Here is a 16,402-nt window from a genome sequence, read left to right as displayed (position 1 = left end):
CGCATCTCAAATGTATTTCATGTCTCCTTATTGAAACCGTTGGTCTGTAACCGATTTACCACCTCGGTGCCACGTCCTCATCCTATTCAGGTTGAGAACCATGAGGAGTATGAGGTACAATCCACTGTTGACACCCGTAGGTTCCGTGGGCGCATACAGTACCTGGTGCATTGGAAGGGCTATGGTCCGGAGGAACGCTCCTGGGTTTCATCCTCTGACATACATGCCCCTGTCCTCCTCCGCGAGTTCTATAGATGGTTTCCCCTCAAGCTTGGTGGCCCTCTGAGGGAGAGGGGTCATTGAGGAGGGTGTACTGTCAGGGCTGGCTTAGCCCTTCCTCATCTGGGCTGGCTGCTCAGCTGTTGGTTAACTGCCAGCTCTCTTCTCACTCCACAGTTACCATCTGTCCCCGATGATGCTCGCCTGATCTGCCTATTTAAAGCCTTCCAGCTCATTTCTCCTCTGCCTTCGCGTTGGTCACATCAAGGAACCATCTCCTGCTGTTTGTTTCAAGACTGGCTTGCTGACATCCCTTCTGATAAGGAATCCTGCTTGCAGTCCTTGGATCCCTGACTTCAGGCCTGGCTGATTTTTTTTTAAATTCTTTATTTCTTTGCAAAAAATACAGTACATGGGTTATTAATAATAATTATATATAAGAAACACTTTCTAATAACCATATCTTGCCATTTTTATAAACAAAACAATATCAGTACGATATCAATACAGTATCAATTCTCCATAACGGTTCCCTTCCTTCTCCCTTGGAAGAAAAAAAAAAAAAGGGGGGGAGGAACAGAAAGAGGATAGGGAAGAGGGAGAAAAGGGGAGGAGTCCGGCATCACCCCTCCAAAAGGTAAGGTTTACATCACTCAACCAATTAATCTAGTCCTCAGTTTCCTCTCCAATCAACCTCTTCCCTTCCTCTGACTGTGAAAATATTTCCCATGGGGCCCAGACTTGCGCTATAGCTTCCCTTTCCTCGGGAGGCATAGGGATCAAACTCTCCATGATCCCAATTTTCCTTACTTTATTTAACCATTGCGAAATTCGCGGAGCCCCCGTTTCCTTCCAACAAATGGTGATGCAGCTTTTAGCTGCATTCACCAAGTGACATAGCATTGAATTCTTGTATCTCCCTAATGGGATATGTGTACAATGTAGTAGAAAAAAGGCCGGGTCTTCCTCAAGATGATATTCAGTAAACAATTGAGAAATTTTCCGAACCGCTTCCCAAAACTGTCTAATCACTGGGCAATGGCAAAAAATATGGACAATAGTGCCTCTCTCTTTACCGCACCTCCAACACCTATCCGATGACTCTGAGAAAAAAAGTATGCATTCGTGATGGAGTATAGTACCAATGCATTAGTACTTTATAATTTAATTCCTGTATCTTGACACATCTAGATGATTTAAAAGTCAAATGTATTATTTTCTGACGTTGGGCCGGGGTAAAGGTTTGTCCGAGATCTCTTTCCCATTTATCCAAACTCATTATATCAATAGCCTCCAAAGGAGAGACTAGTAAAGCATATATTTTAGAAATAATATGAGAGAGGGGCTCCTTCTTCTCACAATACTCTTCAAACCTAGTAAGTGGTCGATCAAAATCCTCAGACGATCCCAAAGTGTCCAAGAAATGTTTAACCTGTAACGCCTGCCATAGGGGTAATTCATATTGTCCTCCTAATCGCATTAACATTTCTATTGATAGTCATTTTTTAGACTTCAAGAAGTGTGATGCCTGAAAACATCCCCTCTCTCTTAAATTCCCAAATATTCCTGGTTCCAGACCAGGCAGAAAATGTGGGTTCCCAAGAATGGGAAATAAGGGAGATTTTGCTGTTGAGATTCTGGGGATACGTACGGCCTTAGCTCCCATCTGGAGCGTAGGTCCTATTAAAGGATGAGCTCTTAATAAAGGAGGTATAGCCGTACCGCACCACATGGCTCTATCTAAGGGAATGGGGCTTACTTGTTGTTCCATAGCGACCCACCTTTTACTGTCTCTATGTCGGCACCAATCCAGAATTCTACCAAGCTGAGTAGCCTGGTAGTATTTGTATAAATCCGGTGCTGCGATTCCACCCGCCTCTTTAGGCATTGATAGTAGCTTCCTATTAATCCTAGGACGCTTACTTGCCCATATAAACTTTGTAAAAATTGTTCGAATTTTACTAAAAAAGGCCTGTGGAATCCGGATTGGTAGTGCCTGAAACAGATAAAGAAACTTGGGGACTATGTTCATTTTCAAAATATTACTTCTCCCAAACCAGGAATGTGAGGATTTACTCCATACATTCAACGTTGTACTAATTTCCCTTAATAAGGGTGGGAAGTTCAATGCATATGTGTCTATTAAATTAGGTGGAATCTGTATCCCTAAATAGTTCAGCGCTGTAGCTGTCCATTTAAACTTAAAATTGTCCTCTAAATTTTTTTGAATGGAGCCCTCCAGTGATATCCCTATCGCCTCTGACTTGCTATCGTTTATTTTAAAACTAGACAGAGCTCCGTAACGCTCTATTTCCTCCAATAGATTAGGTAGTGATATTTGTGGACTAGAGAGTGAAAATAATAAATCATCCGCTTATACTGAAAGTTTATATTCCTGATCCGCTAAGGGAATACCTTTAATATCGGGGTTCTGTCTAATTCTATTTAACAAAGGTTCTAATGACAACGCGAATAAAAGAGGCGACAGGGGACATCCCTGACGCGTCCCATTGGATATTGGAAAAGTTTCAGAGTTTATCCCATTCACCTTCACCAATGCTTGTGGCTTTGAATATATTCCTGCTATCCAATCTAACATTCGATCACCAAAGCCCATTTGTTTTAAGACTCCTAACATAAAGGGCCAATTGACCCAATCGAAGGCCTTTTCTGCGTCTGTATTGACAAAGATACTCGGCAGCTTCCTGTGATTTGCATATTGAATTAAGTTCAGGACCTTAATTGTACTATCCCTAGCTTCATGTGTGGGGACAAACCCCACTTGGTCCAAATGGACCAGTTGCGTCATAAATGACTGTAGGCGAGATGCGAGTATCTTTGTAAATATTTTCAGGCCTGGCTGATTACCCGATCTGGTTAATGAACTTTGGACTGGCTGACTATCCGATCTGGTTACTGGACTCTGACTGTGCTTGACTATGCTTTTTCTATTTACCTTTTTATTTTTATTAATAAACAAGTGTGATTTAATTGTACTTCTGTCTCAGTCTGATTCATGGTTTCTGACACTGTGCCTTATGTCATTGGATTTAAAGTTTATCCCACCCTGTGTCTCTATGCCAACAAAGAGGGGGATTGTCTCCAGGGATATATACTTGTGTCTGTTAAGTCCCATACACACTATCAGATTTTCTGCTGATTTTTATCTTCAGATTTACCAAAACCATGTAGTGCAAGGGCCTGCCTGATTGCATACAAATTAAAACTCCTAAGGTTTGACCTCATATTATATGGTTTCGGTAAATCTGAAGGAAAAAATCAGCAGAACATCTGATAGTGTGCCGGGGAAGCTGGACAAGGAGTTTCCCCACCTCTCTAAGGTAAGCTGGATTCCACAAGCCCTCCGCCCAAAGTAACTCCCGTCTCACTTACATTTTGTTTGAATCCTGTGGGTGAACAGGAGCATGATTTTCATAGGCTGGACATAAGAAGGTGCGTTCTTCAGTACATTGATAGTACAAAGTAATTTAGGAAGACGGATTCCTTTTTTGTTATATTTTCAGGGGCTAACAAGGGGGCAAAAGCTTCTAAACGTACAATAGCAAGATGGCAAAGTTAGCTATTAGTCAGGCTTACGTATTAAGCAGGTTGGAAGTTCCAAAGGGTATCAGGGCTCATTCCACCAGGGCTATGGTAGCATCGCAGGTGGAAAGGGAGGGTGCTATGTCAGAGCAGATCTATAGGGCTGCAACATGGTCCAGGTTTACCAAGTTTTTCAAGCACTAGAGGTTGGACCTGTTATCTGCTAAGGATCAGGCCTTTGGGTGAAAGGGTCCTTCAAGCTGTGGTCCTTCCCAAAGGGTAAGTGCTTGTTTATCCTCTGAGATGGCTGTCCTGAAAGACCATTAGGGAAAATCAAAGTTACACTTACTGGTAACGTCTTTTCCAGGAGTCTTTCATGACAGCACCAGTACCCACTCTAAAAATGTTTGTCAAAGTTCCTGACACAGAAACCGTCAGGAGGGTCATAGATTATTTTGATGTGTTCTTGTGTCTCCCCAGCTGGCCTGGGGTACTCTTGGAAAACTGAAGGGCTGGTAGGGCAAGGTGTGCTTTGAAACTGGGGCGGTGTTTCCTGTGAAGGGATGAGCCAAGGTCTCTTGGAGGTGGCTGTCCTGAGACTCCTGGAAAAGACATTACCGGTAAGTGTAACTTTGATTTTATGAATGTCTCCCGGATAGTATTTTCACCATTTTGAATTTGTTCAGCATTTGACAAAATGATCCTTGCTTTACCAAATGATACTTTATCTGCACCGTCACATTACTGACTTTACAGAAATGTACAGTATGTGAACTCTGTGTTTGACTAGTCAGTGATTATCACCAGAGTACAAGCTGTTCATTTGCCCAAAAATACTAGAATCTTATATTTTTTTAATACGGTAAATCTAAGCAATATTTGCAAAGGTCTCTGCAATGGACAATGGTGATGAGCAAAGTACAGTCACCTAGAGGATCCAATAATATTGAGATTTTAGAATTTAGTCAGAATGATAAGATGGTTGACTATCCTTTGTACACGTAAACTCCCACCCATTCATGTCTTAAAGAGTAACTCCACTTTTGTTGAGAAAAAAACATTCCCCTCTGGGTGATCTATATACATTACAAGGATTGTAACCTTGCAATGTATATATAAGCCTTTGTTGTGCTATAATTTTTTTTCCATTTGCTTTTTTTCCTCACAAAAGTGGAGTTACCCTTTAAGTATTATCATTATTTGCATTACCAGAAAAAGCAGATATTGCTTGAAAGCACCTAAACCAATGAAATCTTATTGCTATGGTTCACAGCAAGTCTTTACAGTGTGTTGTCAGATAAAAGGCTGTATGTATTGTACTTACCAAAATACACTCCTTTCTGGCACTTAGGACACTTGGACATGTTGATTCTTATGATGTAGGAACATTTTAATATTGTGCACAGCAACTCAGCTACTGTTTTTGTTCAGAGTTGGGAGGGGCAAGGATAGGAGGGGAACATACTTTGCACACGGCTTAGATATAGATGTGAAAAGGTCTTCTGTCACAAATACATTATAACTTTAACCCTTAAGCCTGCACATATGTAGCAAAAATACATTGAATACCTGCAGAATCTATTCTGCAAGTTAGTAAATTACATATTTTAGGTTTTATGTGTTTGCATTGAAGTGAACCTATAAGCCATTTAAGACTTTTAAAAATGCCCTTCACAAAATTGCTGTGCTCGCCTTCATTGGCCTGCTGTGTGACTCCCTGATTTGAATTTGTTACTAGGGTTGTAGCTTCCCTGACCCTGCAGGCATGCAGGCTTTTAAGCCCCATACACACTTTCAGATTTTCTGCTGATTTTTGTCTTCAGATTTACCAAAACCATGTATTGCAAGGGCCTGCCTGATTGCATACAAATTGGAACTTGAAACTAATTGGTTTGACCTCATATTATATGGTTTTGGTAAATCTGACGGAAAAAATCTTCAGAAAATCTGATAATGTGTATGGGACTAATAGTAATGTTCTTCACTAGTTTGGTATTAAAGCATTTTTTTTCTTACTTTTTTTGCACACATGTAAAAATCTTCATTTTTGGCAATATGATTACTAAAACCCCCTGAATATTATATTTTTTTTTTTTAAAGCAGAGGCACTGTAGAATAAAAAGATGATAGTTGCCTCTAAAATCCTATGGAACTCCCTACCTTAATCTGTCCGATTATTTCCTACTCTGTTTGCTTTTAGACGATCCCTGAAAACTCGCCTCTTCAGAGAAGCTTATTCTGCCCACACCCAACAACCGTACTTTGATTTTCTCAATTAGCTCATCCCCCACAGTTATTACCTTTTGTATCATTTGACCCTCCCCTTCTAGATTGTAAGCTCTAATGAGCAGGGCCCTCTGATTCCTCCTGTATTGAATTATACTGTAACTGTACTGCCTGCTCTCATGTTGTAAACTGTTGGCGCTATATAAATTCTTGTAGCATAATAATAATAGCTGCCATTTTTATTTCACATAATATTTGCGCAACTATTTATTAAATGCAGATTTTCAGGAAACAAATATGATACAATTAAGTTAAATGGAAAACACAAACAATATAACACCAATTTTTGGTAAAATATAAAAGATAAGGTTGCGTTGAGCAAATATATATCAAACATATACAGTACCTCACAAAAGTGAGTTCACCCCTCACATTTTTGTAAATATTTTATAATATCTTTTCATGTGGCAACACTGAAAAAATGACACTTTGCTACAATGTAAAGTAGTGGGTGTACAGCTTGTATAACAGTGTAAATTTGCTGTCCCCTCAAAATAACTCAACACACAGCCATTAATGTCTAAACCGCTGGCAACAAAAGTGAGTACACCCGTAAGAGAAAATGTCCAAATTGGGCCCAAAGTGTCAATGTTTTGTGTGACCCACCATTTCTTTCCAGCACTGCCTTAACCCTCTTGGGCATGGCGTTCACTAGAGCTTCACAGGTTGCCACTGGGGTCCTCTCCCATTCCTCCATGACGACATCACGGATCTGGTGGATGTTAAAGACCTTACGCTCTCTACCTTCCATTTGAGGATGCCCCACAGATGCTCAATAGGGTTTAGGTCTGGAGACATACTTGGCTAGTCCATCACCTTTACCCTCAGCTTCTTTAGCAAGGCAGTGGTTGTCTTTGAGGTGTGTTTGGGGTCGTTATAATGTTGGAATACTGTCCTGTGGCCCACTCTCTGAAGGGAGGGGATCATGCTTTGCTTCAGTATGTCACAGTACCTGTTGACATTCATGGTTCCCTCAATGAACTGTTGCTTCTCAGTGCTGGTAGCACTCATGCAGCCCCAGACCATGGCACTCCCACCACCATGCTTGACTGTAGGCAAGACACACTTATCTTTGTACTGCTCACCTGGTTGTTGCCACACACACGCTTGACACCATCTGAAATAAATACGTTTATGTTGGTCTCATTAGTCCACAGGACATGGTTCCAGTAATTCATATCCTTAGTGTGCTTGTCTTCAGCAAACTGTTTGCGGGCTTTCTTGTGCATCATTTTTAGAAGAGGCTTCCTTAAGGGACAACAGCCATGCAGACCAATTTGATGCAGCATGCGGCGTATGGTCCGAGCAGTGTCAGGCTGACCCTCCACCCCTTCAACCTCTGCAGCAATGCTGGCAGCACTCATACGTCTATTTCTCAAAGACAACCTCTGGATATGACACTGAGCACGTGCACTCAAATTCATTGGTCGACCATGGCAAGCCCTGTTCTGAGTGGAACCTGTCCTGATAAACTGCTGTATGGTCTTGGCCACCCTGCCACAGCTCAGTTTCAGGGTCATACAATCTTCCTATAGCCTAGGCCATCTTTATGTAGATCAAAAATTCTTTTTTTCAGATCATCAGATTGTTCTTTTTCATGAGGTGCCACGTTGAACATACTGAACCAGTATGAGAGAGTGAGTGCAATAACACCAAATTTAACATAACTACTCCCTATTCACACTTGAGACCTTGTAACACTGATGCCGAGTACACACGATCGGACTATCCGGTGGACTTGGGCATCCTCCGGGACAGTGACATCATAAGGGGCGGGGTCACAGTGTGACATCACCTGGTGACCCTGCCCCTTGTCCCTATATAAGTCGCCGCACAAAGTGTCCCTGCCATTATGGCTAGAGAGAGCATCATGTCAACATCGCAAGGAAGAAAAAGAAGAGAAGAAGGTGGCGGCGACAGAAGACCGGGCCAACCTAGTAAAAGAGCTATAAGAAGATAGCGGAGGCCGGCAGAAGAACCGAAGAGCGGGACAAGACCCCCGAAGAGTGGGACAAGACCCCGAAGTTGGAAGAAGACCCCTGGATGGCGGCAGCGATGACGAAGAAGAAAGCCGGGCTCCTCTGCTAGTAAAAGAGCTAGCAGAAGATAGAACTTGTGTTGTTGTTTTTATTTACACTTTTTTCACCAGGTGAATGGGAGGGGGTACAATGTACCCCATGCTCATTCACATAGGGTGGGGGGCTGGTATCTGGGGGCCCCCTTGATGAGGTGTCAATCTTCGCTAGTACCGGCTACCTGGAGCCATGTTCAAAATGAACGGACTTCTCCATGTGTGGGCAAGTCCGTTCATTTCAAAAGTCCTGCGGACTCCCGCCATAGTCGGATTGGGTTGTCCGCCGGAACTAGCCCGCGGAAAAGTCCAGTCATGTGGGGGCAGGTCCGCTCGTTCGGAATGTCCAGCGGATCTCAGCTGCAAAGACTGGCAGTTTGTCTGGCGGCTAGTCCGATCGTGTGTACGCGGCATAACGAGTCACATGACACCGGAGAGGGGAAATGGCTAATTGGACCTAATTTGGAGATTTTCACTTAGGGGTGTACTCATTTTTGTTGCCAGCGGTTTAGACGGCTGTGTGTTGAGTTATTTTGAGGAGACAGCAAACTGACACTGTTATACAAGCTGCACACCCACTACTTTACATTGTAGCAAAGTGTAATTTCTTTAGTGTTGTCACATGAAAAGATATAATAAAATATTTACAAAAATGTGAGAGTACTCACTTTTGTGAGATACTGTGTGTTTTTGTTTTTATGTTGGTTGAACAGGATGGATTAGTGTCTTTTTTTTCAACCAGATTAACTGTAACTTTGAAACATGCCAAGTCCTCAAATTGTGTGCGCTTGCAATAACACATATAACTACGGTACCCGAAAATATCCATAGGTGATGCTTTAAAAGCTTATATAGCTCATGAGTATAGAGTTAACCAGGAGCTCTTGTGCTAGAATGATCGCTCTCACTTTGACATTCATGGCGAGGCATCACACGTGTGCTACAACATTGATTTACATACGCATGCACATCCTGGGCTGTGTTTAGGTGTGTGTTGGATAAACAGGGGTTATGGCAAATTTTTAAAATAATTTTTATTGTTTTTAAAAATATTTCTTTTTTTTATTTTTACTTGTTTGCTATCACAAGGTTAAAGTATAAATTCACCTTTAAAATAAATAAATAAATGCACATATTTTTTGCATGTAAAAAAAGTGTGCATTTATTTTATTTTTTACTTGAAACCTTGAAAGCATTGCACCCACGATCAGCAGATTGCGTGTGCCATGCAGAACTTCCGCAGAGTTCTCAGTGTATCTGTCCGCTTGTACAAGCAGGCAGATATACGCTGACAGGAAAAGGCAATGAGATAACTGAGTGCTCAACAGGGCCATAGTAGTTAATTGAAATTACAAGCTGACAGCCACAATGTCTGGGCAGGCGGAGCCCCGCGCGGCCACATTATTTTCAAAGAACGGCAGTGGGAGCCCTGAGACAATGCCTGCCCGTTGTCACTGGTGAAAGGGAGGAGGGGGGGCTGGGGAGAGACTGCAGCTGCTGGAACCTGTTACACCCTACAATGTTCCATCCATCTGATTATTAGGTCTCTGCTTTTTATATTAAATAGTTAAAAATAAGGCCGGGCTATAATTAAGGGAGTATGAAATATGTTCCTGTTTTTATTTGTAAATCTTCAACCTTTAACATGAAATATGCTGGCAATTTTACTGTACAGCTAACACAGGTGATAAACGTTGTCTTTACTGTCTGAGATTGTTGATGTACTGGCTATAGAAATCGTTTACTGAGTGACATAATGATTCTTTCTAAATGTCTCCCAGATAGTACTTTCACCATTTTGGATTTGTTCAGCGTTTGACAAAATTATCCTTTCTTTGCCAGATGATACTTTATCTGCACCATCACATTACTGTCTCTAAATAAATATACAGTATGTATTTAAATGAGTGAGTATCATCAGAGCAGAACAAGCAGTTCATGTCATAAAGAGCAAATCATTTGCCAAAAAATGCTAGAATCGTACATTTTTGCATTAATTGCTGCATATTAATATGGCCATGCAACTGACAATGGTGATAAGCAAAGTACAGTCACATAGAGAACCTACAGCCACATAGAGAACCCAATAAGATTTCGATTTTAGAATTTAGTCAGAATGATAAAATATGGTTGACTATCTTTTGTACACTTAGTAAACTTTCACCTGTTCATGCCTTAAGTATTATTTTTATTTGCATTACAAGAAAAATCAGATATTGCTTTACACCACCTAAACCAATACAAGATTATTGCTATGGTTCACAAGTCTTTACAGTATGTTTGCTGTGTATTGTACTTACCAAAATACACTTCTTTCTGGCACTTGGGACACTTGGGCATGTTGAGTCTGATGATGTAGGAAACTTGAAATAGTGTGCACAGCAACTGAGTTACTGTTTTTGTTCAGAGTTGGGAGGGGCAAGGATAGGAGGGGTAGATACTTTGCACACGGCTTAGATATACTTGCAGAAAGGACTTCTGTCACAAATACATTATTACTTTAACCCTTAAACCTGCACATATGTAGCAAAAAATACATTAATTACTTGCAGAACTAGTAAATGACGTATTTTAGGTTGAAGTCACTTCAAGAAAATAAAATCTGGACACTTAGGCTCCCTCCTAACTGCAAAACTATAGGAAGCAAGTGGACTTTCAAAGTAAAGTCAGACACAGAAGGTAATATCCACAAATACAAAGCCAGACTAGTTGCCAAGGGTTACTCCCAGAAATTTGGTGAAGATTACGATGAATATTCACTCCCGTTGTAAAACACTCCACCATCAGAGCGCTTCTTAGCATTGCAGCTGGGAAGGGCATGTAAGTCAAATAACTAGACATTAAACTAGCTTTCCTATATGGAGTCATTAAAGAAGACCTCTACATGGAGCAACCACCAGGGCTTGAGCAAGGAGACAACTTTGTGTGTAAACTTCAGAAGATCATCTATGGTCTTAAAGTGGAGTTCCACCCACATTTATACGTTTTCTCCACCCAGCAGTAAAGTGTGCAGTGATTTCAGTTTGGCATATAATTTTTTTTTTCTCTCAATCACTTACTGTAGTAATTCTGTATTTGATTCTGACTTCCTCCTTCACGCCGCTGATGTCATTTCCAGCTTTGCAATGTCTCCTGGGATATGCGCGTCATCAATCCCAGGAAACAACAGGATAATTTTCCTGTGCTATGCCCTGTGTATAGTGCGCACGCACAAGATCGGAAGGTGCATGCTGGGATCCAGCATCACAATATCCCAGGAAAGCTGTCGGATTGCTGGCAACGCCAACAGGTGGAGGGAACTGATGGGTAAATACTTGCAATTGAGGAGCGGTGTGCAAAGTACAGGATCTCTCTGGTCTTTTGAAAAGGCTTGACTCAGGTCAGTTTCCCACTTCCATAGGTAAGGCGGAAAAGAGCTGTCCTGTGGTACAACTAATAGTTTGTACATTACGGACAGTAAGTGACGGAGGGGAGCAGGGTCCAGGTAGAGCCTTTCAAAAGCAGACGTGGAGTGACTGCTGGCGGGTTCAAAGTACGAGGAGGTGAGGAAATGTCTGATCTGTATAGCTCGCCATCTAGTAGGGGTACTAGCATAGCTTGAATTTCCTCAATAGTGAACCAGCGACCCTCATGGTGGAAGTTTTGGAGCCTAAATCTGTTGGACTCTATAAACTCTTTAAATCTCCTCCCTGACATACTAGCAGGGAAATCTTGGGCGCCTATGACTGGAGATAGCGGTGAGGGATTGTGGGGTGCCAACGTGACACATCCCGTTTTAGCTACCACCGACAGCGTGGTCCCGATCAATGGGTGGGTTTTCAGGGCCGTCGGGGGGGGGGGCATGTCTGGCACAACAGGGTTGAAAGCGGGAAGGGGGACATTGCCTGTTCCACTTCTTCTCTGAGGCGTGTTTGACCCAGTCCAATGCTCTGGTTAAATGGACCGCTTGGTGATAATTAATTGGGTCTCGGAGCCCCATACCGCCTTGATCTTTTGGTAAGACCAGGATCCGATGTGACACTCTTTTTACTTTATAGCCCCAGAGGAAGTTCAAGAATTCCTCCCGTACCAAGCGAAGGAAGTGGGCTGGTACTGTTATTGGCAGAGTTTGGAGGAGCTATAAAAAATTTGGCAGGACCACCATCTTTAAGATGCTGTTCCTACCAAACCACGAGCATGCATTCTTGTGTTGGAGGCTTGGAAGTATCGAGGTTAGCCAGGGGGCATAATTCTCCTGAAAGATTGTTGACGGCGAGGGGGTGAGGAAAATTCCCAAGTATTTAATTTTGTGGCGAGCCCAGGCAAAGGGAAAGTTCTGTTGAATGTTATCTAGAGTCTCCTTGGGTAGATCTATATTTAATGCTTCGGATTTATGTACATTGATTTTGTAATTAGATAGGGCGGAGTAGGTCCTAAGAGCCTTCAATAAATTGGGAATAGAAGTCAGAGGGCTTGTTACAAAAACAGAAGATCATTGGCGTATGCCACTACTTTATGGTGTGTATTGGCTGTTCCGATGTCCTTTATATTTTGGTCCTTTCTAATGTGGGCTAGCAGGGGTACCAGTATAAATATCAGGGGCGATGACGGACACCCCTGTCTTGTCCCATTGCTTAGTAGACATGTGCATTCGTTTTCGTCCGAATGCATTTTCGTCCGAATTTCAGGTATTTTCGTTTTTGTTTTGACAAACGATAACGAAAGTGCAGATTCCGAAAAACGAAAGATCCGACATAAATAAATGCTTTTTTTCGTTTTCGTTGTTACAACAGTTCGATATAGAATAGGAGATTCGACGTGACTCCATATGTCTATTGAACCTGTGGTCGAATGTGCCTAAGTTTCGTTTACCTCTATTAGTCCTATTATATAGAAAAGCTTCGACAGAGAGTAAATATTCGACATAGAGAGAACAGAATCGACAGAGAGAAACGATACTGGAATTGGGTGGGGGAAGTAAATTAAAAAAAAAATGATAATATTCGACGGGATCGTTGCACGTTTATAATAATATTCGACGGGATCGTTGCACGATTATAATAATATTCGACGGGATCGTTGCACGTTTATAATAATATTCGACGGGATCGTCGCAACTATACGACACTGCAATCATACATTTCGGCAATCGAATGCTCCGCCTATAGGCTATATAGTTTAGCAGCTCCATCGAATCTTCTTTATCCATTCGACAGATACCATAAGCCTTCCAAGACAGATTCGACCGTAATTCATGTGGATTTTCGGACGAATGCAATTTTTGCACGAAAAACGAAATAAATAAAAACGAATTTCGGGAGTAACTAAATAAATAAAATTTACGGACGAAAACGAAAAAACGAAACGAAATATTCTAGTCTGCACATGTCTATTGCTTAGGGTAAAGGGAGCGGAGTATGCCTCATTGGCCCTGACCGCTGCTGAGGGATGAGAGTAGATAGCCTCCACCCATTGGCATATATGGGGACCCAGACCAAGGTGTCTCAACGTGCATTTCATAAATAACCTGTTGACCCGGTCGAAGGCTTTCTCTGCGTAGGCTGAAATCAGCAACATTGGAGTCTTCCTGGACCGGGCCAAGTGGATGAGATTCAGGGCCCTAAACGTGTCATCCCTGGCCTCCCTGGTCGGTATGAATCCCACCTGATTGTAATGGATTCGTTTGGGAATGAAGGAGATCAGGCAGTATTCAATAAAGATATCGGGTGGTAGTTCGCACACTCTGTCGAATCCCTACCCTCTTTAAGGAATCAGGACAATATGTGTGAATAGGGAGTCCCTAGGAAGTTGGGTCCCATCCAGGAGCGCATTGTAAGCCTGCAAGAACTGAGGTACCAACAGTGGGGCGTATGTCTTGTAGTAAAGAAGCAGGAATCCATCAGGCCCCAGTGTTTTCCACAACTCCATACCCTGGATGGCAGTGAGAACTTCCTGCTCAGTGATGTGGCCCTCTATTTCTTCCCTCTCCTGCGGTGACAATGTAGGAACACCCAAGGAGAGTAGATATACGTCTATTAGTGAGATTTGGGTCGACGATGCAGACTCAGCACCCCTGGGAGCCAAATTATAAAGTCTCTCGTAGTAGCTACGGAAGCAGTTGGCTATCTCTTGAGATTTATATAGTTTTTGACCCATCGGGACGTTAAGGAAGGGATATAGGAACGAGCTGTATTTTCACGTAATGCCTGGGCTAGCGGTTTACCCGGTTTCGTAGGATTCGTAGAATTGCCTTCGTGAGTACATGAGTTCGGTTTTTTTATCTTTAGCTAGTAGGAGAGAGTTCAAGGTGTTGAGTAAGTTCTGCAGTTCTATGGCCACATCGCGAGCAAGAGACAATTTATGTTGCTTTTCCAGGACTCCAATGCGCCCCAAGAGAGAATCCGCCTCCCTCTGTCTATCTTTCTTAATTTTAGCTCCCAATTTAATAAGTACTCCTCTGACTACACACATAGCTGGCAGGGGGAAGACACCAAGGTCGCATTAGTTGTAAAGTAGGCTTTGATCTCTTCCTCCACTATTTTTGCATATTGAGGTTGCTGGATCAGGCTCTCATTTAACCAGGATGATGGGCCCTGTCCCCCCGCCAACATAAGTGACAGCAAAATCGGTACGTGGTCTTAAAGGGTTCGCACTCCTATATCACTAGATGTCACTAAGGGAAGGGCCGATTGGTGTACTAAAAAGTAATCCAGTCTCGATTAGGAATTGTGGGTAGGTAAAAAAAGGTAAAATCTCGCGTGTTGCTATGTGCAATCCTCCAGGTGTCTACCAGGTGCACAGCAGTCAAGGCCTTCTTAATCCGATGCAGGGCTGCAAATGACTGGTGGGAGGACCCAGTGGAAGTGTCCAACAGGGGGTCCAAAGCCACGTTCAAGTCTCCCCCCAGGATTAGCTGTCCCTCTGCAAAGTCAGTCAGTTTGTCCAAGCAGTTCTCTATGAACCCCAACCTGGTCTATGTTGGGGGCATGAACGTTGGCTAGGGTCACCGCCTACCCAAAGACGGAGCCTTTGACAAAGATGTATCGCCCCATGTAATCACTAAGGACCTCTGTCAACGACCAGGCCACATTCTTAGAAATAAGGATACTAACCCCACGGGATTTTGAGTCTGCGGAGCAGCTGTGATAAACAAAAGGATACCTGAAGTTCCCGAGTTTTGTGAGTTTTGATGCCTTAAAATGTGTCCCCTATAGAAATGCTACATGGGCACGCAGTCTCCAGATCTCACCCAGCACTTGTGACCTCTTCTCAGGAACGTTCAACCCATGGGCATTCAGGGAGAGCAAAGACACTTCTGGCATGGTCTTGAGTGAGGTGTCCTCTGTTGGGAAGAAAAAAAGATGGAGCCTTTCACAAAGATGTATCGCCCCATGTCATTACTAAGGACCTCTGTCAAAGACCACGCCACATTCTTAGAAATAAGGATACTAACCCCATGGGATTTTGAGTCTAGGGAGCAGCTGTGCTAAATGAAAGGGTACCTGAAGTTCCAGAGTTTAGGGAGTTTTGATGCCTTAAAATGTGTCCCCTGTAAAAATGCTACATGGGCATGCAGTCTCCAGATCTCACCCAGCACCTGTGACCTCTTCTCAGAAACGTTCAACCCATGGGCATTCAGGGAGAGCAAAGACACTTCTGGCATGGTCTTGAGTGAGCTGTCACCTGTTGGGAAGAAAAAAAAGGGGGAGGGGGGGACAAAAACCGGGAGGGGAGAGGGGAGGGAGGTAGAGAGAAGGAGAAACGAGAAGGAAGAGGAGAAAGAAAGAGAGAGGCAGAAAGAGAGGGAGTGTGGAGCCAAAAGGATTCCCTAAAGACAGGTGGCCAGAGCCTACGCCAAGAAACAAACTTATGCCAGCACTAACTGGTAACCTCAGAGCCACACCCCAGTGAAGACCCGTTGAAACAGCTTTAAAGGGGTTGATGCCCCGAGACCGAGCACCTCCCATGCCTGAGGAGAGGCGCACACTCTCGATTTATAGGATGTGGGAGGTAGCGCAGTGAGTGCCCCGATAGGTAAACAGAATATAGATAGACCATTCTAAGAAACATGACCGGAATCAGACTATCGCAATGCTTTCCCAAATGGGACCTGAATGATGAGGAGCCCCTGACCCTGAACCAGAATGTGTTTTTACTGAAAGTGGTATAAAACAATAAGTACAATACCATCACACAAACATAATGTGACATTACAGTGGGTATTCACAACAATTTTAACATGTAAATAATTCTTAGATAACCCCTGCACGTGTGTCTCCAAGTGGGACCAATGCTCAGCGTGAG

At 42.9% G+C, this 16,402-nt stretch overlaps 1 protein-coding gene across 2 annotated transcripts in view; it reads right to left on the bottom strand.

Annotated features, from left to right (window-relative positions):
* Positions 1 to 10,561, bottom strand: part of LOC143943349 (cysteine-rich protein 1) — a 67,454-nt gene extending 56,893 nt beyond the window's left edge. Inside the window, exon 1 of one of the 2 annotated variants that reach the window (XM_077465066.1) lies at positions 10,420 to 10,561. In XM_077465066.1, coding sequence (XP_077321192.1) covers positions 10,420 to 10,459 — 40 coding nt within the window. In that variant the 5' untranslated portion in view covers positions 10,460 to 10,561. Of the gene's footprint in view, positions 1 to 5,086; positions 5,142 to 10,419 lie in introns of those variants that run through there. The other variant, XM_077465067.1, reaches the window with a different exon arrangement.
* Between the last annotated feature and the right edge of the window lie 5,841 nt (positions 10,562 to 16,402).

Source organism: Lithobates pipiens, unplaced genomic scaffold (assembly GCF_037356315.1).
Source record: "Lithobates pipiens isolate NorthernLeopardFrog02 unplaced genomic scaffold, aLitPip1_a1.2 Scaffold_30, whole genome shotgun sequence".
NCBI classification, from domain to species: Eukaryota; Metazoa; Chordata; class Amphibia; order Anura; family Ranidae; genus Lithobates; species Lithobates pipiens.
This window is presented reverse-complemented; position numbering and strand designations above follow the sequence as displayed.